The following is a 27,581-nucleotide window of genomic DNA, read 5'->3' as shown; positions in this document are numbered from 1 at the left end:
GGTTGCTGTGAGAAACTTGGAGCACAGTCTTCAGTGCTGCTGTTCTAGAAAGTAAGCCTATCAGGTTTTGTTTCCTTTTGTTTGCCAAGAGTCAAATTGGGATTTTTTTGACCAATTCATCAAGAGCTCAGTTAAAAATATACCTTCCTGTAACAATATTCTGGTAATTCCTTAATTTAGTATTTGGAATGGCAGTGTAATAGGTTTTATTCATGGATGACAGAGAGCTTGCTGAGTGGCATGTTCCAGAAATTGAGGGCTGTTCAGAAATGGGTCACTAGGTCTTCTGAGGAAAAGTTGAGCAGTTTCGGTCGATACTCACGAGACTTGAGAAGAATGACAGGAGATCTGTTTGAAGTAGATTAGATGCGAAAGAGAATTGGCAAAGTGGGCGTAGAGAGGATGTTTTCTCATGGTGTATTCCAGAATGAGAGGTCATGGTTTTGGGTGAAGATGTTCCAGACTTAAAACAGGGATGAGGAGAAATTACTTCTCTCCAAGGGCCATGAATCCACTATCCTGCAACGTGGTGGAGGCTGGGTTGCTAAATAAATTTGTCAGTTGTTCAGATGTAAGATTTTGTTGTATCAAATGGTAGAGCAGGCTGAAGGGGCTGAATCGCCGACTTTAGTTCCAAGTTAGGTTTCAGTGAATGCAACTGGGCACTGGGCACAGTTTGCTGATGGTGACCCTGATGGAGTTGTAGACTGATGAGCCAATAAAATTTGCTGATTAAGTTTCTGAAGGCTTGTGTGATGAGAGAAATAAACAGCATTTAGATTGGATAGTAGGTTCAAGTTCGAAAACACTAAGGAAAGGATGCTGAACCAGTGAGATGAGAGACTTGCAGAGATGTAATATTTCATCCCTGGAGATCAAGCAACTAAGTTCCAATGCAGGATTAGTCCTTCAAAGGCTGATAGCATGCGTTTGAAATTGTCAGGTGGCCGAAGCAAAAAGTGTCGTAGGATTCCGACAATGTGGATTCAGGCTAATCAGCCTGTCAAGTCCTTAACGACCCTTCAAAGAGCATCTCACTCGGACCCCTACCCCTCCCCCACCGATCCTGTCTCTGTAACTCTGCATCCCTGTTCTATGACCATCATAGTGGGGGCAGCCCATATGTTGGAGACAATGCATTGGAGGGCCACACGGATTCTTGTGGACACTCCACTCTAACTTCACTTCCAAGTTGTGTCTCATCTGTATTCCATTTATAGCTTTCCATCTTCTTTACGTCTGCAGGCTGACTTTAACTGAAAGGACAGAAAACCTCAAGGCGATTAAATTCTGACAGTGGTTGAATACAGGAGGAATTTGCAGGAGTGTGTGTGAAATGTGTGATGGGGTGAGAGAGGGTGGTGATAAATTTGATCGTGGTTTACTTGAAGCTCTGTTGGGCATATTGTCGTGGTGAGTTCTGATGATGAGTCACCAGATCTGAAACTTTGCTTTCTCCCCACGGATGGTGCCAGACCTGCTGAGTGTATTCTGTTCTTGTTTCTTATTTCCAGCATCCGCAGTTGTTTGTTTTATAAATTCTTGCAGTTTTAGAATGGGGATATCTCTGTCCAGTGACCTTCACATCCATGTTGAAATCTGAACATTTCATTCATGGTGTCGCACAAAATACAAAATTAATAGCACTGCACCTGAGATTGTAAATATCAAAGTGTTAATTTCACAGTTTATGAACATGTCAGCTCAGTAACAAGCCATCTCGGCATTAGAAAAGAGCTGGCAATGGAGTAGCTCATTACCTGCCCTGTACAAGCAAGGAGATAGTGCTGGGTGTGAACGTAAGGGACAGAATTTGGAGATGGCGTATCTTAAAGCAACATGCCACTAGATGTCAGTGAAACACCATAACTTTAAAACTGTGGAGGTGGAGTCATAAAGCACCGAAACAGACCTTTCAGTTCAACCAGTCCATTGCTGGTCACAATCCTCAATGAAACTAGTCCCACCTGGCTGTGCTTAGCCCATATCCCTTCAAATCATCCTTCGTGTACTTAATGAATAAGAAGTACAACCCATGATGCTCCAATAAGAGGTGGCTTCTCTCTGTGACTTCTCTGCTCTTCTTGGTCCTTAACATGGCAAGAAATGACTCAGCACATTGCTGATAGCAGGTGAACAGATTGCAGTGAGTGATTGTCAAAGCTTGCGGACTGCATGCACTTAGAGTTGGGCCCCTGGTAGTTTTTGAATAGGCTGCAAAGTTTCGATGCCAGAATAACGAGGTTTCCAGGGACTGTTTTCCATAGTGAGCTGGCTGAATAAGCTGCTGTTCGAACGTGCCCAGGCAAGGCTGGGATCGTCACATGGCCGCAGCTCACAGGTTCGAGTCCCACACCTACAACTTGGGCACACCACTCTTGACCGACATTGCCAATGCAATATGGACGGTGTGCTCCGCTTGGCGGTGCTGAGACCACAGTTAGCAGTGTGGTGGGCTAATGCCTCAATCAACACGACGACATGGGGTTGTGGAATGTGACTGCCCCAAACTGGCAGCTGTCTTTCCTATACGACGAGAGAGACATACTGCGAAGTTAGTCTAATTGAGTTGCTGTAGTTTGAGACACAAACTAATTTCTTTAAAAGTAGGGGTGGAGTGATGCTATTTGTTGGTAATTTTGAGTCAGTCCAGAATTACACGCTCAGGAGTGATTCAGTTCTGTGGATGTCTTGAAGAAAGGAGCAATGATTGACCAAACAATTTCCTGCTGTATGCGTTAACTGCAGCTCAGACATTCTAAAATGTGATCTGACTGAATTATTCTTCGATGGGTTGCCAGATGTGTTACCAGTGATCATTCCTTTTCATGGGTTTTGTGATAGCTCATCCCTTTTTGCTATTGCCAATCTCACTTGGTGTTGCCTGTCTGTCTGTGGCAGTGTGCGCTTCAACAGTTTACAAAGAGACATCTCCTTCAAGTGGAGATTCTTCTCATGTTGAGTGGAAAGCACAACTGTACGACCATAGCAGAAAACTGGTGACTTGCTGAGGTATCATCATCAGGTGGGTTTGTTGTTATATTGTCTTGTCAACAGGCTATGGATTGCTACAGTCATGAACTCTCTAATCTCGGGTGGGGAACAGTGTGTCTGCTGGGATTCTTCGGCTTTCAGGTTTGTTCTTGTTTCCTCATCTTGCTTTCGCTGGGAATACTTTCATAGTAACGGTCAACGTTTTAATCCATCCACATTCACTCTTCAGATTGATTGGAAGCAAGCAAAAAGGCGAGCAATGCTGTAGATGTGAAATAAAAATAAGACGCTGGAGATGTACAGAAAGTCTGGCAACATGTGTGGAGAAAGAAACACCGTTCATGTTTTTAATCCGGTCGGACTTTTCTTCTGAGCCACTGGTGCTCCCTGCCTTCAAAACTGAATGGAAATGTAGATTTCCAAAACCCATGGGCCATTCCAAGTAGAACTTGGTGTTGCTCTTCTCAGTGAACGTAGCCAGGTTACAATTCACTGGGGAGGCGATGGCCAAGTACTGTTATCACTGGACGATTAATCCAGAGGCAAAGGTCATGTTCTGGGAGCACAAATTCGAATCCTGCTACGTCGGATGGTAGAATTTGAATTTCATAAAGCAAAAATCTGGATTTAAGAGTTTAATGATGACCGTGAGTCCATTGCCAATTGTTGGGAAAAACCCATCTGGTTCACTAATGTCCTTTAAGGGAACAAACTGCCATCTTTACCTGGTCTGGCCTACAAGTGACTCCAGACCCACAGCAATGGAAGGTTTGAGTTACAAAGCAAGTCTGGGACTTTTTCCACTGGAGCACAGGAGGTTGAGAGGTGACCTGATAGAAGTTTATAAAATAGTGAGAGGTATAAACAGAGTTAATGGTAGTTATTCTTTGCCTAGTGTGGGGGACTTCAAGACGAGGGGGCACATTTTTAAAGTTAGAGGAGAGAGATTTACAAAGGGCATGAGGGGTAAATCCTTTACAACACTGGGTGGTTCATGTGTGGAATGAACTTCCTGAGCAAGTGGTGGATGTGGGTACAATTACATTTAAAAGACATTTCGACAAGTATGCGAATAGGAAAAGTTTGGAGGGATATGGGCCAGGGGCAGGCAGGTGGGGCTAGTTTAGTTTGGGGTTGTCATTGGTATGGACTGGTTGGACCGAAGGGTCTTTACCTGTTCTGTGTGACTCTTAACTGGCCTCTGGGCAGTTAGGGATGGGCAATAAATGCTGGCCTAGGCAGCAACGTCCTCAGTCCCTCAGTGAACCCAAAAAAAGACTAGGACTGATGGAGGGACCTGAGCCATTTCTTTCTTGGCCTTTGGTCCAAGCATTCTGGACCATGCGCTCCAGTGTGAAGTGACTGTTTCCCACAGCCTTTTGTGTCGATTGTGCACCCTGGTTTTTTATCTTTGGCCTGTGACCTGACCCTTTGGTGGTAGTTCATTGGCCTCTTTGAACTGCGACCTCAGCAAGAAAGTCCACAATCAGATGGGAACGGCGGTGCCAGATGCTGATTGGTGGAGGGGGGAATGTGAGACGTGACCCACTGATTAAATTGGGTAGGCCAGACTGAGCTTAACAACTCCGCATGATGTTCACATTTCTGATTTGGAAAGGACTTTGTGTTTGTGCATCTACAGAAAAGCCACAATTTGATTTCAGCATGCATTGCGTGGGAGTCACCTAACACTGTGAAATCAGAATGGTTTAGTGGACTCCTGCACACTGTTCATGTGACCCGATGCTTACAATAAATGTAAAAATGCGGACAGTGTTATTTCCCCGTCACCAGATGAAACCCAGGGCTGTCGCATCTAAAGTCCAAGGGTTTGTGTTGTCCTCGAGTCCGTCTCTGATGTGAACATTGTTACTTCACACTAAAAGAAGTTGACAGTGAGATTTTTAAACACACTCAGTACTTTTGATAACTAGTGTTGATAGGAAGATGACTTTGTCCTGTTTAAAACTGAGAATAATCCAGAAGCAGGAGCACAATTCATGAGATAACAAGGTGTAGAGCTGGATGAACACAGCAGGCCAAGCAGCATCAAAGGAGCAGGAAGGCTGACGTTTCGGGCCTGGACCCTTCTTCAGAAATGGGGTAGAGAAAGGGGGTTCTGAAATAAATAGGGAGAGAGGGGGAGGCGGATAGAAGATGGATAGACGAGAAGATAGGTGGAGAGGAGACAGACCGGTCAAAGAGGCGGGGATGGAGCCAGTAAAAGTGAGTGTAGGTGGGGAGGTAGGGAGGAGATAGATCAGTCCAGGGAGGACGGACAGGTCAAGGGGGCAGGATGAGGTTAGTAGGTAGGAGATGGGGGTGGGGCTTGAGGTGGGAGGAGGGGATAGGTGGGAGGAAGGACAGGTTAGGGAGGCGGGGATGAGCTGGGCTGGTTTTGGGATGCGGTAGGGGGAGGGGAGATTTTGAAGCTTGTGAAGTCCACATTGATACCATTGGGCTGCAGGGTTCCCAAGCGGAATATGAGTTGCTGTACATTCATGAGTTGTTTTTTTTGGTCAGCTATTCACAGCCAGCCACAAACTCTACAGGGAGTTCCTTTTTCTGTGAGATGTGAAGAGACTGGTGTGCTGTCCCAGCAAGTCAGCAGACCCAAACTGTCTTCATTTGCCCCTTCATTTTTGCCACCCATTGGGCTCAGCAAATTGTGGCCTATGCCTTGCAAACTGGAAGAAGAAGCCTTGCCTCAGGTGGGAAGGAGTGGTCATGTGCTCCAGCTCCATTGTCACGCTGTCTCAGTTTGTTGGGAGGCTGATTGCTTGGTTAAAAGTAATTTCTGTCACTTTCTAATACATGCCCCTGTAAAGGCTATCAGCTTGTAAGGCACGCATCTACTCGTCATCTCGCCTGAAACCTTGGTGACATGCACTTAAAAATCACCTCCTTCCATATCTCAAACTCTCTTTTCTCCTTTAAGATGCTCCTGAACACATACCCCTGAGCAACCTTTTTCTCATCTGTCCTCAATCTCTATATCTGGTTGAATATCAGTTTTGTTTTGTGACACTGTCTTGGGAAGTTTCAGGTTAAAGGTGCTACATAAATGCACGTTAAATTTTATAGGAGTGTGGTTCTGCAGCTTCAGTTTTACATTTGCCACTTAGGTGCAACTTGTGTGGGCTAGACAAATAATCATGTAAAAGCCTTTGTCTTCAAATATTTGGCCTCCTGCACCACAGACAACAATACAGCTGACCTAATGCAGCATATGCAAGGAATGTCTTCACCCCCTACTCTTCAATGTCCTTGTTGATCGAGTGTTGAACTTTTGAGACAGACAAAGTTTAATGTAAATTGCACAAATTATTGAAGACAGGGAGGCACATTTTGTGAATGAACTTGGAAAATGGACAGACTGTAGCACAGTCAAGGCTGTCAAGTCCTTCATGCAAAATGAGGTAATCCTCTGCAGGGATACCGTTTGAAAACCCCGAGTCCTGCCAAACACACAGGATGTTCTCAAACTGTATTTTTAATGGCTGTGACGTTTTCAATGATTTACAAACACAGGAGCAAGCCATTCAGGCCTGCCACTCAATGATGGCTGATCTGTTGTGCCCTCAATTCCACTGTCCCACATCCCTTCAGATGTTACATCCTCTGTCCCACAATTTTTTCAGATGTTTTTAATTTGCTCTGCGTTTTACTTTTGATTAGAGAATTAGTGAGCGGTTCATCACGAGACGCTGGCAGGTGGAATGCAAATTAAAAGGTAATTCTTGCTATGTTTTGCTAATAATTTTCAGGGAAACAGTTGACTGGAAACAATTTGTCTTGGAAGCATTAGAAAAGCCCTGGAAATTTGCTCCTGTCACCCCATCTGAATTTACTGCCAGCAGCTGGGTAGGACCTTCTCATTTGTGTTGAGCCAGTAACCTGTGGCTTGCCTGCGCTGAGGGCGATTGTACTGGGGATAATTCAAGTTATCAGCCGCTGAGGAAATGTGATTGAAGGCAGCGTCTGGCATGTTGACTGGTGTGAAGCACTGGCTCTTGACTATGAGAGTATAAAAAGTAAGTGAAGTTATGCTGATGTTGACCTAGTTCTGGGGAGCAGTGCCCGGACAGCAGGAAGCTTGATCCCCTTGTTGATTGACAGAAGAATTTCAATCGGTCTAGCCATGGTATGGGCTAAGTTCCAGTTGGAGTATATCACAGAGGTGGCATTTGTGATCTTCTACCCAGCACAGTGGCTCAGTGGTTAGCACTATTGTGTCTCAGAGTAAGGGACCCAGGTTTCATTCCACCCTCAGGCGACTGTCTGTGTGGAGTTTGCACGTTCTCCCCGTGTCTGGGTGGATTTCCTTCGTGTGCTCTGGTTTCCTCCCACTGGTCAAAGCTGTGCAGGTTAGGTGGATTGGTCATGCGAAATTGCCCTGAGTGTCCAAGGATTTGCAGGCTAGGTGGTTTAGCCATGTGGAATGCAGGGTTACAGAAACAGGGTAAGGGGTGTGGGTTTGGAGGGTGAGCGTGGACTCGATGGGCTGAATGGCCTGCTTCCACAGTGTTGGGATTCAGTAAGTAGTTGTTGGAAATCAGTTTTTTTTTTGTTTTGTTGCTTTGTTTGGTTTGGAGTTGGTGTTTGGAACTGGAAAATCGGAAAATCTTTTTCTTTTTGGTGCTGAGTAGCTTATTATTTAAAGCTCTGTCTTGTGGATGGGAGCTTGTGTAGAGTCATCTCTGACTGTCCTGATATTGAATCCTGGAAACATAGCCTCCTGAGAAGGGGGAAATGAACAAACTTTTGTTTTAATCCCTCAAGCTAATACCTTTTAAATTGCCGTGATGTTCCAGAATTGTTCCAAACTAATTAATTTTAAATTCTGCTCAGTACCTTGACATGAGCCATTTTGTAGACAGAAAGGTCCCACGTGCGGCGAGTGATTGAGTTTTTCCCGGTGTGAGTGAGATCGTTGACGGATGCCTCAGTCAATGTGCTCACACTCTCTCTGATTTACTCTTTTCTCGTTTTTTGGAGCCACCTCACTTCCTGTTTCATCTTAAACATCAACACCTCTGAAAAAACAAAGTTCATGCAACTGGAACGTTGGATATTTCAAACACATTGCGGTTACATTTATGGGAACGGTAATGCCACTGAAAGATCTAAAGTGATTGAACCTCCTCCATGATTCATACAAGGGAGAAGTATGCCATTCAGCCCATTGATTGAGCTCCCTTATTGAATGAGGTCTGATAATCCTCAGCTCCGCTTTGCTGCCTTATCCCTGTAATCTTGCATTTTTTTACTGATTAAAAGTGGATCTTGAATTTCCTTGATGACCCAGCCTCGACGACCCTCTGTGGTAAAGAATTCCACAGATTCACTATCTGCTGAGAGAAGAAATTCCTCCTCATCTCTGCCTTAAATGTGCAACCCCTAATTCTGAAAAGATGACCCCTGTTTTCCCTTGTGGGAACGTCTAGGACCAATCTCTCGGTATCTACCCTGTTGAGCCTCCTATCAATGAGGGTTCCTCTTGTGCTTCTAAACTCCAATGAAAACAAGCCCAGCCTGCTCAACCCTTTCTCATAAGACAGTCCCTCCATTCTTGGCATCAACCAAGTATCCCTTCACTGGACTATTTCTAATGCCAGGCTATCCTTGCTTAGTGAAGGGGCTCAAAACTGTTCTTAGTGATCCAGCTGTGGTCTGACTAGTGCCTTGCATAGTTATTGATGAACTTTCCTGTTTTTATATTCTATTCCCTTGGAAATTATTCTGTTTGCCTTCTCTCCTACCTATAATCATAGAATAGTACAGCATTGAAATAAACCTTTGGCCCACCATGCTGACCAACAAATGCCAAACTACACTTAATCCCATTTATCTATGATGCCCTGGCATTTTAAGTGCTTGTCCAGATAGTTCTTCAATCTTATAAGAGTACCTACCTCTACCACCCTCTCAGGCAGCACATTCCATATTTTTACCATCCTCTGGGTGAAAATACTTTTTCTCAGATCCCCTCCCAACTACTTATTCCTCATTTTAAACTTATGCCCTTTGGCTTAGACACGTCTGCCATGGGGAAAATATTCTCATGGTCTACTCTGTCTGTGGCTCTTATAATTTTGTATACCTTAATCAGATTCCCCCACCACCGCCTCTGCTCCAGGGAAAACAAACTCAGCCAATTCAATCTCTCCTCATAATTGAGACTTTCCATTCCAGACAACATCTTACGGAATCTCCTCTGCACCCTCTCCGGTACAATAATGTCGTTCTGATAGCGTGGTGACCAGATTTGCCCGTAGTATTCTATCTTGGATGTTAGCTTTTTATGATTCATGCCAAGGACCTAAAATGGGGTGGCATGGTGGCTCAGCGGTTAACACTGTTGCCTCACAGCACCAGAGACCTGGGTTCGATTCCTCGGGCAACTGTCTCTTTAGAGTTTGCATGTTCTCCCTCTGTCTGCATGGGTTTCATCTGGGTACTCTGGTTCCCTCACATAGTCCAAACATATGGATGCTACATGGACATGCTAAATTTCCTCATAGCATTAGGTGGGTTAGCCATGGGAAATACAAGGTTACAGGGATAGGGAAGGGAGGTGGGTGTGGGTGGGATGCTCTTCAAAGGGTTGGTGTGGACTCGATGGGCCAAATGGCCTGCTTCCACACAGTAGGAACTCTATGATTCTAAGTTTTAAATACATGTATTCTGTCGCTTTCTGCATTCTTTCTCCATTTAAATAATATTTAGCTCCCAATTCTTCCTGCCAAAGTGCATAACCTCACATTTTCCCACGCGATATTCCATCAGCCTATTCACCTAACCTGACCTATATCCCTCTGCAGATTCTTTATATCAGCCTCACCGCTTGCCTTCCCACCTTTTCTTTGTGTCATCCATAAACCAGGCAACAGTATGTTGATGTTGCCATTCGTTTATATTGTAAATAACTGTGGCCCCAGCACTGATCTCTGTGGCACTCCACTGGTTACAGTTGCCATCTTGAAAATGCCTCCTTTATAATAACTCTCTCTTCAACTCGCTCGCCAATGCTCTCTCCAAGGCCAAGAAATAAATACCTTCAATATCATATGCTTTTATCTTAGAAAGTAGCCTTATGTCTGTTCCCTCATTATACACGGTTTAGCAGTACAGATATATCCCTGCTTTGTCTTTATTGGTTCTGCTTGTGACCAACTCTCTTCTACTCGTTCGCCAATCCTCTCTCCAAGGCCAAGAAATAGATACCCTCAATATCATGTGCTTTTATCTTAGAAAGTAGCCTTATATCTGTTCCCTCATTATACATGGTTTAGCAGTACAAATGTATCCCTGCTTTGTCTTTATTGGTTCTGCTTGTGACCACTTTGAGGTTTTGAATAAATTTGTCAGACCTGATTTCCACTTCATGAAACCATCCTGACTCTGTGTGATCACATTATGTATTTTAAAATACTCTGCTATTACATCCTTTAACCAGACTCTAATGTTTTCCTGATGATGGATGTAAAACCAACTGGCTGATTTTTTTTTCATCCCCTTTTTGAATAACGGTGTTACATGGCAGTTTTCTGATTCTCCAGGACATTTTCAGTTTTCAAGGATTCATGGAAAATAACTGCCAGTGCGTTCATTATCTCTGTAGCTACTTCCTTCAGTATCCGAGGTTGCATCCCATCGTATCCAGGGGACTTAGTGGTCTTTAGTACCATCAGTGGAATAAGTACAAAAGAAACTCTCTGCCAACAGTTTTGAGAGGGGGAGTCACCGGACCCAAAACATTAACTCTGATTTCTGTCCACGGATGCTGTCCGACCTGATGAGCTTTTCCAGCAACTTCTGTTTTTGTAACGAAAGGAGCATGTGATAATTCTTGTACTAATTCCACCCCACCCTTTGCCCCTTGGTTAATTTGTATTGTTGGAATGTGGTTCATGTCCTTTACAGTGGAGACTGATTTATCAAACTGCCTTGCCATTTCCCCGTTCTCATTGACTGAGCCTTGTTCTCTAAGAGGTCTATGCTCATTTTGACCTCTTTCTTTTAATACATTTAACCAAAGTAATATTGTCTGTTTTTATAGTATTGCTACTCAAATTTCTATTTTCTCCCTATTTTTGTCATCACTCGTTGGCTTTTAAAAGTTTCCAAATCCTCTGGTTTGCCACATTGAATGCCTTTTCTTTCAATCTGATCTGATCTGATCCTTTTCTCCCCCTTGTGAACTATATAACTGGAATTATCCTTCCTCACTGCAGGACATCTTTGTCATGGACTGAGTCATGAACTATTTTCTTGACCGCCTGCCATTGTCCTTCAACCATCTGTTAAACTCCATTCCTCGTCCATTCCAACCAACTCTGTCCTCAACTCTTAGCCCTCAGTTAGGCGCAGTTGTTTCTGAGCCAGGTTTCTCACTTTCAAACTGTATGCTAAATTCTACCATGTTATTGTCACAGCTCCCGGGTGCAAAATAGCCTGATTGGATCCACGACGTATTGTTTGAGGAAACTGTTGCAAATGCAGTCTATGAATTCTTCCTCTGGGTTACTTCTGCCAATTTAATTTGACCAATCATGACCAATCACCCATGATTAATGTACTGTCTTTTTTTGCAAATCCTCATTATCTTCTGATCTATTCTCTCTCTGACAGTCGACCTGCCATTGAGGGAACTGTAGACGACTCCCACCATGTCTTTTTCTCTTGTTACTCCTCAGGTCCACCCATATGGATACTAAGCCATCCATCCAAGACCGTTTCTTGTAATCATGCTTATTAATTGATGTTCTTTTGAAATTCTTGAGTCTCTGTCAGATTCCTGTCCTATTTTCGAATTATTGCACTGTAAAATGATGGAATGAATTTTGATCAGCAGCAAGCAGTTGTGACAGCAATACTAGGACTCATTTTCACCTTTCATTTTCTGATTTACCACTGGAGTATTGAGGAGATGGAATATTCGAAGGTTGTTGTGTTCTTCTCTGGAACAAGTGTGATGTTAAGGGAATCAAAATTGTTGTGGTTTGGTGGAATCAGAAAACAGTACCTCTGTCCAGTCACATTTGTGGAAGGAGTTTGAGAGCAGCGAATTCCTCTCAGTCAAAGAAATTGCTAGGGCAACTCAGCAGGTCTGCAGCATCTGTAGAGAGGGAAACAGAGTTAACGTTTGGAGTCCATTTCTGAAGAAGGATCACTGAATTCAAAACTTTTAACTCTTCTGTCTGTCTGTCCATAGACGCTGATAGCCTCCTGAGTTTCCCCACCAATTTTTGTTTTTGTTTCAGATTTCTAGCATCCCCACTTCTTTGTTAGAAGTTCCTCTCAGTGCTCAGCTTCTGAAAGATGAGGCACTTGCTGGGGTACAATGTGCAGTGAATGGTATCTCGCTTTATGAAGGATGTGTCTTTGATTTTGCCACCGTAACTAATGTTCACATCATTAATGTGCGCTGCATAGAAATCCAAATGCCACAGATTGATGGATGGTTTGGAATGACTGTGTACTGTAGGGAATAATGGATGATAGATAAAGAAGTATCTGGTGGCCCACTGTGATTTGGGGATAGATCTGATTAAGTTGCAAAGACACCAAGCCGGTCATTATGCTGTTAACAATATTCTCCAGATATCACACTCCTGTATATAACAAAGCTGTGGTGAGCTGAGACGCATCATGTAGCCCGACGCTCTGCATTTTCAAATGTTACGAACTCAACAATAATCTTTGCTGTCATCAATGACAAAGTCAGAGGTCACACGACTCCAGGTTGTAGTCCAATAGGCTTATTTGAAATCACAAGCTTTCTGACTTTGTCCGTCCCAGTCCAAAACCGGCACCCCCACGTCATCTGTGGGAGGCTACAGGAGTTATTCTGTCCGTGCTTTTTTTCATCTTATGTGCTGCTTGCAAACAAAGCTTTTCACTGTACTTAGGTACACGTGGCAATAAATCAGATCAAATCAAATGCTGCTTGCTGCTGTGTGAAGTTTGTCTGTCTGTCTGTCTCTCTCTCTCTCTCTCCGTCCAATATTTGAGAAACTATCATGACCTCAGAACATCCTACAGCCAATGAAGTATGTTTGAAGTAAAATGTCACTGGTATGCTGTTGGAAACACAGAAGCCATATGGTTGCAGGCCCCTCCCAGCTTCAGGAAGAAAAAGTGTTGTAGGATTGCTTTTTACCCAGCCACTCACCCGAAGAGGCTCGGTTTACCTTTCAAACCAAAGGCAGGACCTCTTGACAATGCAGCACTCCCTGAGTAGTGCACTGGAAGTGTCAGCCAGGATTTTGTTTTCAAATTTCTGGAGTGATTCAGACAGGGGGTGGGGTGTCACCCAATGAGCCATGATTGAGTCGGAACATTGCCAGTGCTAGTGCTTACAATGACAGATCTCTGTAAAGGAACTGAAGCTGATAGACTACAAAGGTACAAACTTGCAGCTTTCAATTTATAGTTGTTCAGTAAGGCCTCAACGGTCAATCATTCACATCAGATGCGAATTGTTCCTCTGATCTTAGTGATAAACAGAGAAGCCATGTGTTAACTTTAATTAAGTGTCACACTGTCGTGCCATTTCTCACTGCAGCAACCTAGAGTCCTACAGCCCTCTGAGATCTCTGCCATCCAGCCTCCAATTCGGCTTTCCTTCATAACACCAGTGTCCAACACTCCACCATTGGCAGCTGTACCTTTAGCTGCCTGTTTAAGCTCTGGAATTCCTTCCTTGAACCTTACTGCCTCTCTTCCTCTTCCTTCTGGTGGAAGCTGTACTTTATTTTTTTTTTAATCACTTGTTCTAATGTGACTGAGTATCACAGTTGGTCTGTTAACAGCTCCTTTGAGCACCTGGGGATGTTTTACTCAGTTGAAAGAGCACATTTCTAAGTGAACCTCCTGCAAAATGATCAACTACTGAATTATTTGGAAGCAGTTGTGATTACAAACATTCTTGAAGATTGTGAAACGGCGTTTAAGAGATTATGATTTGTGCAGTCACTTATCTAGAGGAGGCAGGAGGCTGATCATCCATCTCACTGTCATGGTCTAATTAACAATCTCAAATTATCCTTGGATTGAAAAGCTGGCGGAAGTTGATTAGACAGCTATGCCTCTTTTGAAAAGATGTTCATTTCTATCCTTTTTGTCTGCGTTGCAGATTTGAAAGGTGGTATGCTGCTGGAAGACTCAGTGAATCGGATACTTTAAACGAAACATTGTGTACTGATGCAACTTTCAATGTGCCATTGAAAACGTGTCTGCAAATCACTGCAATGGTGTCGAGAGCTGTTCTTTACTGCAATGTGTTTTTTCCTCTTTGCAAAATCAATTTCTGGTTAACTCTCACTTGAATGGGTTTCTTTTGTTTGGAGTGTCCTGTGGCCAGATATGCGCTGTTAGTGCCACTCATAGACAGAGGCATCACATCAGAGATCAGAAGCGAAAGGGAATGGGTCACATTTGACAGGGACATTGAATTTGATGTCTCATTAGTTGGGGAAAGACCCAGATGCCTAGTGGCGTTCTCTTCAAAGGGCTGAGCATCGATTGGATTAAGTCTTGGGTGTTGCAGTGTGGGTATTGGCAAGAACAGATGGCTGATATGTCTAATAAGCATTCCCTTTGGACAAAACAAACCACATGAGAGGCCTCTGCTTTCACCTCAGGTATGGGCTGTGCCACGAAATTATGGCATTCGTTTTTAAAAAGCAGTTGGATAGCAGGAGCTGCTGCTGCAGCTTAGTGTTGTGCTAGCCTTATTGCCTAGGCTGTGTTTAACCGCTTTACCAGCCTATTGTGTGCAGTGAGTCCATTCAGTCTGATACTCGAGGTCTGTTCCTTCTGAAACGACAGGCTGGGCAAAGCAGATCCAGACAGACCAATTCTTCAATGTGCAAATTCACATTCTTGCATCTCAGTGACTGGCAGGAGGAATCTGCTGCTACCCAGTGAATTATCCATTCATACAATCATGTACTTAAATATCAATTGTCACAGCATTTTTTTTTAACAACACGAACACTTCCAAAACAAAACAGCAATGCTGGACCATGGCAGGTCTGTTCTCTCTAGAGATGCTGACGGATTTGTGACTATTAATTAGAACTGGGATAAAGGAAACCTCACTGCAGTGTTCACTGTTTCTCTCTGGACTGATGCTGCCAGACCTGCAGAATATCTCCAGCACTTGATTTTTTAGTTTCAGATCTCCAGAATTCACAACAATTTGCTTTTGTATCGGGGCTTGAACTCAATTGCTCAGTTGTAACGGAAATCCTTATCTCAACAAATCATTGAAGGGTTAAAGCAAAGTACTGCGTGTGTGTGAGATCTGAAATAAATCAGTAAGTGCTGGAGGAACTCAGCAGCTCTGGCAGCATGTGTGGAAAGAAAAACAGCTGATGTTTTGAGTACACTGTGACTTTTCTTTGGAGTGATGCACACATACTCGCACCCCTCCGAAAGAACCACAGAGCTGCCTATATATCCCGAAACCAGGTGTGCTCGGGCAATTACTACACCCCCACTGTTCCATTGGACTTGAATCATTGCAGGTTTAGAGATAGCCAGAGGAGGTATTAAAGTGGGCTGCTCAGGGCAGGATTCATTGAAACATCTCAGGGAGAGTTAGTGGGTGTCAGAAAATACAAAGACTGTGAACAGAGCGACTGAGTGCGAAAGATGTGAATAAACAGGGCATTTGTAAGCAAAACATGGCAATGGCTTACAAAGCAACCCCGTGTGCAAACTGTGTGGCTGTTTGCAGCTGGTCAGGGAGGATTCACACCAGCACTCAACACAAAACACCACAGTAACTCCTGCTTGCTGATAGAAATAATGACAGAACAGTGGGAGTGCTCTAATTGTGAGAGTGCCCCTGGATTCTGGATATTCGGCCAGGTTTGCCCTTCTTTTTTGTGTGTGTGTGTGTGTGTGTGTGTGTGTGTGTCTTGAGGGGTGGGGGGGTGTGGCTTTGTGGCCCAACTGTGTGAACCATGTCCACCTCAGCCACATGCAGGAAGCAGCTTATTGACAATTCACAGCCGTGGAGTTCAACCATGGCAAAAAAACGAAAGCCTTAGCTCTGTCACAGCAAGTGTTTAATCCTCTGGGAGAACAGGGCAACTGAGAGAGTTTCTCTGAGGATTCCAGTGGGTATTCTTTCTGGCTTTTCCTCGGGTTGCATGTGTTACTTTCCTCTTGACCCTCTGCTGTTTGAATGACACTCTGGAATCTTCAGACAGGCAAATCAAATCGACATCACATCACTCCACCATAGTGATATTCGATTGCATTATTTCTAGCACCTTTCACATTGTTACATGTTCCAAGGTACTTTGCAGGAAACAAAATCTAACACCAAAACACAAAGGGCGATATCGGGACTGGTGAAAAAAGTTTGCTGACAGAGGTGGGTTTGAATGAGCTTGTTTAAGGAGGAGAGAGAAGTTGTGAGGTTTGAGAAGGGACTTTGAGACCTTGGGGTCCTTCAGCAGTTTAGGTCAACGGTGGAGTGATCAGGGATGGTCAAGAGGCTGAAATCTGTGAGGAGCTCTGAGATCACAGAGGAGCTGACCGAGTGAGCACGGAGGGTTGGGGGAAGGTGCGAGGCCGCAGAAGGTTTGGAGAACGAGGATGTGAAGGAATTGATGATTGAGCTGCTCCAGTACTTAGCACATTTCTGTCAACCACACTCAACAGTAACATTTCTGCTTTCAGGCCATCCTTGCTGGAACTTAGCTTTGTGCACCTCCTCTGCAGCTCTTAACCTGTATTCCTTGCTTTGTCGCAGCACCGTATGAACTCTGATACTTGTTATGATCTGCCTGTACTGCTCGCAAAACAAAACTTTTCACTCTACTTTGGTGCATGTGATTATAATAAATCAAATTAAATAAAGTCCGGAATAGCCCATAGAGCCTGCTCTGGCATCCAAGAGAATCATGGCTGATGATCCACTTTAGGGCCTTTTCTCGTTACTTGTGAGAGATGCACATTGTGTTTGAGGAGATGGAAGGGACAGCACAGTGAGGATCAGGTGTGTTTGTATCTTCCTGAAGACAAACTGAGATAAAATCAAGGGGAAAAATCCTGCAGGAAGTGGGAAACATCAAGTTTATCAACCAATTTATTGAAAAGATTCCAGTTAACATAGTAAATATAAACACTGCCAAATACTTTCCAGGCAATGTTAATAGTAAGCAAAACAGAAGCAACCATGTCTGTTTCCATTTCTGCTGTCATGCTGGGCTTTCTGGCTGACACAGATAGGAATACAGATGGTCCTGAGTGTGGAGCACCTCTGTTGGCCACATCCTCACAGTTTATATTCCAAAATGGAAAAACTAAAATCAGGCAGCCTCTTTGCACGATTGTCTGAGGTCCTGTTTTGCAGCATTTGACACACTTTCTTTGAGATCACTGTGATCACATAGCACAGAAAAACCCAAAATATCTGCAACAGCTCTTTGAAAGGCAGTTATGCTTAGTGTTCCACAGAATATCACAGCGATAAGTAGGACGAGACACCTTGATGCTTTGACCTTAGTTCTATTGCTTCGAAAAACACTGGTGGTTGGCAGGTTATGTGATTGATTTTTCCCCTTCAAATCCAAGTGAGGTGAGCCTGGTCATGATGCTGATCCCAGTATGGTTCGAGTTACTGAGGTAGAACAGAACAGAAAGCTGGGTGGATGTCCAGTGCACAAGCTGAAAATGCAGGAGCACCATAGCATGAGATCAGTGATGTGATCTGGCCAGCTCCAACTCAAAAACACACTGCAAGATATGGCCAGGGGAAATTTGGGATAGCTTTCTGTTTCAGCCAGGGAGGACAGTCCAGGTCTTTGTTTCTGATGAAGGACATATGCAAAATGTTGACAGACTTTCTCCCCCCCTGGCCCCCCCCTTTCATTTTGCTCTCCCTAACTCTGAATCCGATTTCGAGTGAGATTGCAGGATTGAGCATCAGCAAGTGCTGCCCAGACCTCAGTCACTCACACTGTCACTTCAATTCACTGAGTCAAACCCTGATCCCGGCTCCCGGGGCTGCAGAGATCTAGAGACAGGGTACGCCTTTCATCAGAGAGTTGCACTGTGCTGTCTTCTCTGGCAGTTCTCATGACATTACAGCTGCAACCAAGATGTGGCTGAAAGATGGACAGGTCAGTAGCTCAGTGTTCGTGGTTATCGGGAAGGCGATGGCCTAGTGGTATTATGGCTGGACTGTTAATCCAGAGACCAAGATAATGTTCTGGGAACCCGGGTTCGAATCCTGCCATGGTAGATGGTGGAATTTGAATTCAATAAAATATCTGGCATTAAAAATCTAATGATGACCATGAATCCATTGTCGATTGTCGGAAAAAACCATCTGGTTCACTAATGCCCTTTAGGGAAGGAAACTGCCATCCTTACCTGGTCTAGCCTACTTGTGACTCCAGACCCAGAATGTGGTTGCCTCTGAACTGCCCTCTGGGCAATTCGGGATGGGCAATAAATGCTGCCTGGCCAGCCCTCATTCCATGAATGAATGAATAAAAAGATATCAGGGACCCTGACAGTAATTTCCATATCCTCTCTCAGGCCACAGGTAAGACCCCACAGGAGTGGAGAACTGCTAGTGTTCTTCCCTGATTAAAATAGCAAGGGATATAGCAGGAAATTACAGGCCAGTCAGTGTTGGGGAGGTTATCTGATTGAATTCAGAGGGACAGAATAAATCTACATTTGGAGGGACACAGATTAGTCAGGGATAATCAGCATGGATTTGTTAAGGGAAGGTTTTATTTGACAAGTGTGATCAGCTTTTTGTGGCGTTAACTGGGGGGGTGCGGAATTGAAGAGGGTCATGAATTTGATGCGGTTGTGACGGACTTCAGCAACGTCTGAGATAAGGTTCCACATTCCTGACTGTTCAAGAAATGAAAATCCCGTGGGGTTGAAGGCACAGTGACGTGCTGGATCCAGTACTGGCTGTGAGGCAGGAAGCAGACGGTGATGGTGGAGGGATGTTTCCAGTGGTTTAGCACAGGCCTCGGTGCTGGGGCGCTTGCTGTTTGCAGTGTACATTACTGACTTGGATTTAAATGTGGGGAGTACGATCAGGAAATTGACAGATGACAGGCTAGAGCGGTTAATGGAGAGGAGATAGCTGGAGTGTGTAGGAGGATATCAATGGACAGGTCAGGGCAAATGGAATTCAACCTGGAAAAGTATGAGGTCATTCACTTGGAGAGGGTTGACAGGGCAAGGACAGGACCTACTATGAACGCTAGGACCCTGGAAAGGACTGAAGATCAGAGGGACCTGCAGGTAATAGGGCAGGTAGATAAGGCATATGTGATACTTGCCTTTATTCACTGAGACATAGAATACTAGAGCAAGGAGGTGATATTGGAGCTGTATAAAATGGTGGTTGGGCCACCACTGCAGTAGCGTGTGTAGTTCTCACCACATTATCGGAAGAATGAAATTAGAAGAAAGTGGATGCAGAGGAGATCTACCAGGATGTTGTCTGAGCTAGAGTGTGAATTGAACTGGAGTTGTTTTCCTTGGAGTAATGAGGGTTGGGAGGGTATCTTATGGAGGTGTATAAGGTTATGAGGAGCACAGCTAGGGTGGGAGAAAGGCACTTTTCTCATGAGTAACCAGAGATTATAGCTTGAAGGTAAGAGGTAGGAGGTTAAGAGGAGAGCTGAGAAACTGTTTTCACCTGATGGTGACTCTCGAATGTATTGCCTGGGAGCTTGGTTGAGTCAGAAAATCTTGTGTGTTGACCAGTGTGGACCTGGTGGGCTGAATGGCCTTGTCTTGTGCTGTCCACATCAAGGAGTTTGCTGAATTTCCTTTGCTCACACCCATAACTTTGCAGTGTGCCCCCAAGCTTTGGGCTGTATTTTTATTGAGCTTTTGCAGTATCAGTTTGGAATGAAACTGACTGTCCCTTTCCCTTTCCCTTTCTACCTGCACCATGTCCAGGGCACCATGAGACATTGAAGTCGATTGGTGAACAAAAGGCTGGTGCTCTCTGGAGTTGGACCATTCACGGATCATCTCAGGAGCCAATGGACTTGAGAAAGAGAAAATATTTTCCTCTGCTCCGGGGAACCCAGAGGAAAGGACATCAAATTAAAATTCAAGCCAGGCCTTTCAGGGGGATGTCAGGGTGCGTTTCCTCGCACCATGGATTGCGGGAAGAAGCTAATCTCTTCCACCCTATCCTCAAAATAAATGACATTAAACTTGGAGTCAATTGAAGATTTTGACACTGAGATCGCTCGGTTTTTGTTTGTCTGTTAAAATTTATGGATGTAAAAGTCAGGCTAGGTTGATGGAATGATACCAGAATTCGGACAAAAATCTCTGAATGGTGGAACAGATATGACGGGCTGAATGGCCTGCTCTGTTGCTGACAGTTCCATATATGAACCTTTTTCCCTGGCTTGTGGGCTTCAGTGATGGAGGTATTTAAAATGTATGGAGTATTTACAGTGTTCAGGATGTAAACATTGTACAAAGGATGAAAACCTAATCTTGCACTGGGGAACAATTACCATTTAAAAATCAGTGAGCAGTGTTGGCTGGGCCCCTCAGATCCTGGTTTCCACTTGCCAATGGGCTACAGTTTGTATGAAAATATGGTTGCTGATGATGGACAGGGAGACAAGAAAAGGAATTGAGGCCTGTTACGTTTTATTTCTGACCCTCAACTTCCAATATTTCCATCACTTGCTGTTGACCTGCTGTTTGAAATTGTTGGTCATTTGTTCTCAAAGGCTGTGTTGTTTTGGTGAGCCTTTTCTCTCCTCCCCATTCTTTCAGTGACCCGTTGTCACGTCACCTTCAGGGCATGTGCTGTACTCCAGCAGCCCACCAGTAATGGCCAGTGACTCGAGCATCGAGAGCTCGCTGTGAACAGGCGAGTGTAATGTCACAGCGCCCTCAGTCTTCCACCTTCACGATGACACGTGTCTTGTAAACATTGAGAGGGTACAGTGTGAGGCAGTCATTCCTCAGTCATCTCAACTTGAAGTCAAGTCATCTGGAAATTTCTGATCATGTGCTGGAAAAACCCTCAGATCCACTCAGTGATTGAAACTGAATCAAGCAGAACAGTTTCTTGCACTTGTTATAAGGCAGTGGCGACAATCTCCTGGTAGTGAATATTGGCACTCTGCCTGTCCCCACCCCCAGGATCCCTGGCCTCCAGCTGAGTGGAAAGTTGCTGAATAACTTTCTGCAGGCTCTGGTTCTGGTGCAGCACCTCAGTGTAGCTCTGCTGGAGCTGTTTCTGGTATTCGATCACTCGCTGCTTCTCCAGTTGCCACATGAGCCGCTCCTGGCGAATGTTGCTGGAGAGCTCCCAGTTGGTTTGCTTCTCCTGTTGCAGCTGGGATCGTAAGCTTGCCAGCTCCCCTCGCCGAGCCACGGGGTCTTGGTCAGGCTGGCGTGGGAGCAACTCCCTGCAGCCACTTTGGGAGGCTGAGGGATCGGCCTGCGCAGCGCGAATGTCCAGCTCTTTGCGGCTGGCTAGCTGGTGCTTCAGATGCAGTATCTGGCCATCCAGCAGGCCCACCTTTTCCCTCAGCAGGTCGGCTGCATTCTTCACGCGCTGCCGCTCGTTTTCACACACTTCGAGATCTCTTTCCCTGGCTTGCAGGGAGTTTTGCAGCTCCTCGACCGCCTGTTCCCGGGCAGACAGCTTCCCTTTGGCTTCCCTCAGCTGGCTCTTCAGTGACAAGAGCTCGCTGCTCTTCTGCATCAGCTCAGCCTGTGAGTCTTTCAGCTGCTGTTTCAGCAGCGAGATCTCCCCTGACTTCTGGCAAACCTGAAACAGCAATATTACAGAACCCACTGTCAGTGCTGTGCATTATTCACATGGAACGCCAACAAGAACCTCAGTTTATATAGCCTCTTGAGGGCAGTTAAACAATCCCTGCCACCTGACGGAAGTAAATGCCATGATAGACAAAAACATGGTCAAAAGGCCAGTATCTTATAACAGGAGAGAGAGGTCTCAGAGGCAGCAGTGAAAATAGCACACTCCTAGTTGGAAATGGAGAAGTTTCGGGAACCCTCCCACCGAATGGAAACCAGGTAGAAGTGCTAACAAAGATTGTCTCTACCCACTGACAGCGATCTGACACAGCATCAAACTCAAATTCACAGCACTGGAAAACATATCACCGTGTTCCTCAAATTCCAAATCTCCCAATCTTTCCACAAGCAACCCAAACCATTTTGTTGCAAAGCAGCTTTATATTTAATATTGCTCAAAGGATTTCGATACCTCTTTCCACAATCCTTATAAACTCATTTCAAGTTCCATGAAAATGCCTGGAGTAATTTCTTTAAACATTCTTTAACAAGATTTCCCAGCAATCACGTGATGAGGGATAAGTGCTTGCTTGGCTGGAGACCACCATTTGAGGATAAGGTTTGGTCTGGATATGGTTTAATTGATCATCTTGGTAACCAGGAAAGTATTTTGTTTTATGATGGGACCTGTGGAGTAGTGGGACGAGAGAAACAATCTACTTTCGAGCCTCTGTAGGAATAAAACACGCCCACATGTGACTGCCTTGTTTTTATGAACAGTGACCAGCTTGGGAGAGGTTCTTGGTTGAGTTGAAGGGAAGTCTCCTCAGAACAAGCTTCCTAACTGATCTCTCCCATTTTGGAAGAGAAAACACTCTTCATGAATTCAGGGAGAAAGTGCTTTATTCTTTTCAAAGACCACCTCAAGATTTTATTTCCTGAGCAAACTGTGTTGGCAAGACCTGAGAGACAACAGTGCACAACTGGTGACTTCACAACACATTTACAATGTTTAAAAGACATTTGGATAAATATATGAATAGGAAAGGTTTCGAGGGATCTGGGCCAGGAGTAGGAAAGTGGGATTAGTTTAGTTTGAGATTATGTTCGGCTTGGATTGAAGGGTCTATTTCCGTGCTGTATGACTTTGTATGCCAAAGCATCAAGAGCAACACACTCCAGGGCATCCTTTTGCCTTCAAGAACAATCCACTATTTTATTTCTAACCAATCCCAGCAGATAAATCTGTTTTTTGCTTCTCCTTTCTGAAGAGGGTTTGTGTCTGTTTTGGGGATATTTATAGAGATGAGCATAGAGACCTGTACATGACTGACTGACTGTGTATATCAGTCAATTTTTGCATCTTTATGGGATAAGTTTTGTGTTGATACTAAAGAAGAGACCTGGTTGATGGATCTTGTTGTTTAAAACCTGGTCTGGATAAGGTTTAATTGGTCATCTTGGTAACTGAAAAAGCATTTTTATTTTATGATGTGACGTGTGGAGTAGTGGGACTAGAGAGGTAGTCTACTCCTCAAGCTTCAGTCTAACAAAACACGCTCACACGTGATTGCCTTAAACTGAACTGGGTGAGTTTGAGCTGACAGTATCCAGTCCCACTTGAAACTTGAAACACTTAAACAGCCTAAACAAGTGCAGGAATATCTAAGAGGGTCCAGTGTGTGGTCCATGTTTTAGCCATTTATAGAGCCGTGTTTCTGTTACAGTGGTGAGAAAGAGCTTGCCGTCAAATTCCAATTTGGCTTCTGAGTTTCAATTTATTCTGCTCAAGGTTTTCAAGAGAATTATTGAGTCTGAAATGTACTCAGTGCAGAAGGTCCCTGTCTGTTGTAAATACAACAAAGGTAATCAACATTGGGAGAACAGTAAATACCCTTAGGATTGTTGTGGCCAGAGGTCACAGCTTTCCTTGCCAGTCAGTTTGAGACTCTGTTACGGTAGCTGTAACGTTTGTAGCTTTTCCATCATTGTATCGGTGCACCTTTTCATCTTGTGTGTAACAGGGACTGAGGAACGAAATAGGCTTGTTACAAACTGTACAGAGCCGCAGCTGGAGTGCAATGTACAGATATGGTCTCCATGAGGGAGGGGTACATATCCATGGGAGGCACTTCAGAGAAGGTTCACTCGGCTGATTCCGAAAAGGAAGACACAATTTTATTGGGGGAAGAATGACCAGATTGGGCTGATCCTCCTTGAACTCCAGAAGACTAAGAGGTGATCTCATTGAAACATCTCAGATTCTGAGGGGACTTGACAGGGTGAAGACTGAGAGGATGTTTTCCCCTTCTGAGAGAATCTAAAATTACAGAGGACCAGAGTAAGAATATGGGAGATGAGGAGGAATTGTTTTCTGTCAGAGGATTATTAGTCTTTTCCCCAGAGGGAGGTGGAAGTTTGGTCATTGGATATATTCAAGGCTGACTGGCACATTTCCATTTGAAAGGAGTCAAGGGTTGTCGGGAGCACACAGCAAAATGGACTTGAGATAAAGATTAGACTAGCCGTCATTGTAATGCTTAGCGCAGCAGGCACGGGAGACTGAACAGCTGGCTCCTTCTCCAACTCATTACGTTCTTAACTTCTTATGACCTACCTCCCACTTTGTTTCTTCCAGCTTTGGAGCAAGCTCAGTTTGTTCCCTTTGGTAGGCTTTACATTTGGCGTTGAGGTTGTCACGCTCCTGCAGGAGTTGTGTGAAGTCTTCCTGAAGCTTGGCCTTGTCTTGTTTGAGTTGGCTGAGCTGAAGCAGGACGAGCTGGTGTTGGTTTCTTGGTGCTTTCTGATGGACTTGGTTTGTTTTGGTGTCACACTGCGTCACGCTGGCCATCTCCCGCTTGCTCTCTTTCTTGCTGAGGATGGCCGTCTCCTTCACATCCTGAGCTGGTGGGAGTCCCTCCAACGCAGCAGCTTTCCAGGGCTGGTGAAAGTTTGTGCTGTGGCTAGCCTGCCCGTGCCCACTCTCGGAGGCGGACGCGCTGCAAGTTCCAGTCCTCAAGATGCTGTCCAGAGAGCCCGCTCCCTGACCGATGTGATGAGCTGAGCCGCCAAACCTGCTGAGAAGGTTTGCTGCCCCAACTGGCTCCGTGCCACAGCTATATCCCGTGCTTGGAGTGGGCAGGCTAGACATGGAATTTCGACCCGAGTCTGACAGGGTTCCTGAATGGTTTGTGCTTTTCAGCTCGTGAGCTTCGCGCGTCTCCGAATGCGTAGCTGCCTTCGATAGATTGCCCTGAAATGCTAGGTTTCGGTTTGTCAGCTTTCCTGAGAAACAGTTCAGATTGGCGTTGCCGTTCCTTGGTGCCATCCCCTTCAACGCTGTTGGCCTGACAATGTTCTTTTCCGTGCTCTATCGAAAGAGTAAAAGACATTGTTAATCTCACCCGTGTTGTGCCGATTATTGGTTTCATCCCATTATTGCCAGTCTCTGTCCGTTCCTTAACCACCCACACTCGGATCTCGAGGGTTTCTGTGTTGGAGGGGATGGTAAAGCACAGGAGATGGCCAGTGTTCCTGTGATCTTCCACTGTAATTTCAGCAGAAATTCCAGTGAAAGGTTACAAGTGACCATCCATCCTGTTTCTCTGGGGTTTCTGCCTGTTTCTGGAGAAGATTGGTGAGGTCCACGAGGTTATGAGCTCCTGCACTTTTGGACACTAACTCTGGGAATGAACCAAGACTCCTCTAACAGCACCTTCCAAACTCATGACCTCTATAACCAAGTAGGACAATGGCAGCACCACCTGCAAGTTCCTTTCTAAGCACACACCATCCTGATTCGGTCATATATCACCTTCCCTTCAGTGCCGCTGGGTCAAAATGGTGGAATTCCCACCCTCAGGGCATTGTGGGTCTACCTGCACCACATGGATTGCAGCGGTTCAAGAAGGCAGCCCAGGGTTACTAGGGACAGGTGATAATGACTGGTCCAGCCAGCAGTAGCCATGTCCCAAACAAAATGAAGTGCCAAGGATCTTAAGCCAATGCTCTGAGACGACCAGGCACAGATGCTCAATGCTCTTCCTTCAAGCAACAAAGGTTGTGATGAAGAGTCACCAGACCCGAAACATTAACTCTGCAGATCACAGCGGCTCAGACAGCATGCACGGAGAACAGCAAGCTAACGTTTCAGAGTTGAAGATGAAGAGTCAGTTAGACTCAAAATGTTAGCTTGCTCTTTCTCAATGGATGCTGTCTGACCCACTGTAGTTTGTTGTTTTCAGAACAGATTCCAGCATCTGCAGTAATTTGCTCCAACAGTAACTGTGTTCTCCCCACAGATGCTGCTGAGTTTCTCTATTAATTTCTGTCTTTGAACAACATCAGCTCATTCATGTGGGATCTCACTGTGTGACAACTGGCCAACCTATTTCCTGAGCTGAAAAGCACCATTTCACTTCACAGTTAATTTCTTCACTGTGACAGCCTATTGACCATGTTGTGCTAAGTAACACTGAGCCCTCTGACTTCAGACCTGAAGATCTAACAGCAATTTCAATAAATCTGACTACTTGAGGCCAGCAAAGTTACTGGATTGTCCTAAACATCAGAGCGTGTGATAACAGTGTGTGTGTGTGTGTCCCATCTCTTGAAGTGAGTCCCATCCTTCAGGTAGCTGGGAATGGGCAGCAAACGTGACCTTGCCCTTGTTTCAGACCTCCCTGGAAGAAGCTGGGGGACAGATGTTTGCAGGTGAAGGGATGGCTGGAAAATGGGAAGCCTTCAAAAATGAGATAATGAGAGTCCAGAGACAGTATGTTCCTGTTAGGGTGAAGGGCAAGGCTGGTAGGTGTAGGGAATGCTGGATGACTAGAGAAATTGAAGTTTTGGTCAAGAAAAAAAAGGACGCATATGTCAGGTATAGATAGCAGAGACTGAGTGAATGCTGAGCAGAGTATAAATGCAGTAGAAGTACACTTAAGAGGGAAATCAGGACAGCAAAAACGGGACATGAGATAGCTTTGGCAAATAGAGTTAAGGAGAATCCGAAGAGATTTTATAAATACATTAAGGACAAAAGGGTACCTAGGGAGTGAATAGGGCCCCTGAAAGATCAGCAAGGCCGCCTATGTGTGGAGCCTTAGGAGATGGGGGTTAGACTAAATGAGTATTTTGCATCAGTGTTTACTGTGGAGAAGGATATGGAAGATACAGAACATGCGGAAATAAATAGCGATATCTTGAAAAATGTTCATATTATAGAGGAGGAAGTGCACGATGTCTTAAAGGTCTTGATCTGGTGTACCCCAGAACTTTCTGGGAAGCTAAGGGAAGTGATTGCTGGGCCCCTTGCTGAGATATTTGTATCATCGAAAGCCACAGGTGAGGTACCGGAAGACAGGAGGTTGGCTAATGTTGTGCCACTATTTAAGAAAGGTGGTAAGGAAAAGCTATCGACTGGTGAGCCTGACATTGGTGGTGGGCAAGTTGTTGGAGGGAATCCTGAGGGACAGCGTTTCCACGTATTTGGAAAGGCAAGGACTGATTAGGGATAGTCAGCATGACTTTGTGCGTGGGAAATCATGTCCCAGTAACTCGATTGAGTTTTTTGAACAAACAACAAAGCGGATGATGAGGGCAGAGCGGTGGATGTGATCTATATGGACTTCAGTAAGGCATTCCACAAGGTTCCTCATGGTAGAGTAGTTAGTAAGGTTACATCACATGGAACAGGGAGAACTAGCCATTTGGATACAGAACTGGCTCAAAGGTAGAAGACTGAAGGTAGTGGTGGATGCTTATCAGACTGGAGGCCTGTGACCAGC

General features: G+C 44.8%; 2 protein-coding genes across 2 annotated transcripts in view; both read right to left on the bottom strand.

Moving 5' to 3' along the window:
- Positions 1 to 27,581, bottom strand: part of LOC109926765 — a 741,111-nt gene that overhangs the window by 35,865 nt on the left and 677,665 nt on the right. The gene's annotated exons all lie outside the window — the stretch shown is intronic.
- Positions 20,654 to 27,581, bottom strand: part of LOC109912348 (leucine zipper putative tumor suppressor 1-like) — a 10,037-nt gene continuing 3,109 nt past the window's right edge. Inside the window, exons 2-3 of the mRNA XM_020511773.2 lie at positions 24,413 to 25,165; positions 20,654 to 21,805 (exon numbers count right to left, since the gene is read on the bottom strand). Of these exons, the coding sequence (XP_020367362.2) occupies positions 21,107 to 21,805; positions 24,413 to 25,165 (1,452 nt within the window). The 3' untranslated portion in view covers positions 20,654 to 21,106. The remainder of the gene's footprint in view (positions 21,806 to 24,412; positions 25,166 to 27,581) is intronic.

Source organism: Rhincodon typus, chromosome 40, assembly GCF_021869965.1.
Source record: "Rhincodon typus isolate 14 chromosome 40, sRhiTyp1.1, whole genome shotgun sequence".
Taxonomy (NCBI): Eukaryota; Metazoa; Chordata; class Chondrichthyes; order Orectolobiformes; family Rhincodontidae; genus Rhincodon; species Rhincodon typus.
Note: the sequence above shows the minus strand (reverse complement) of the source record. Positions and strands in the feature narration are given on the sequence as shown.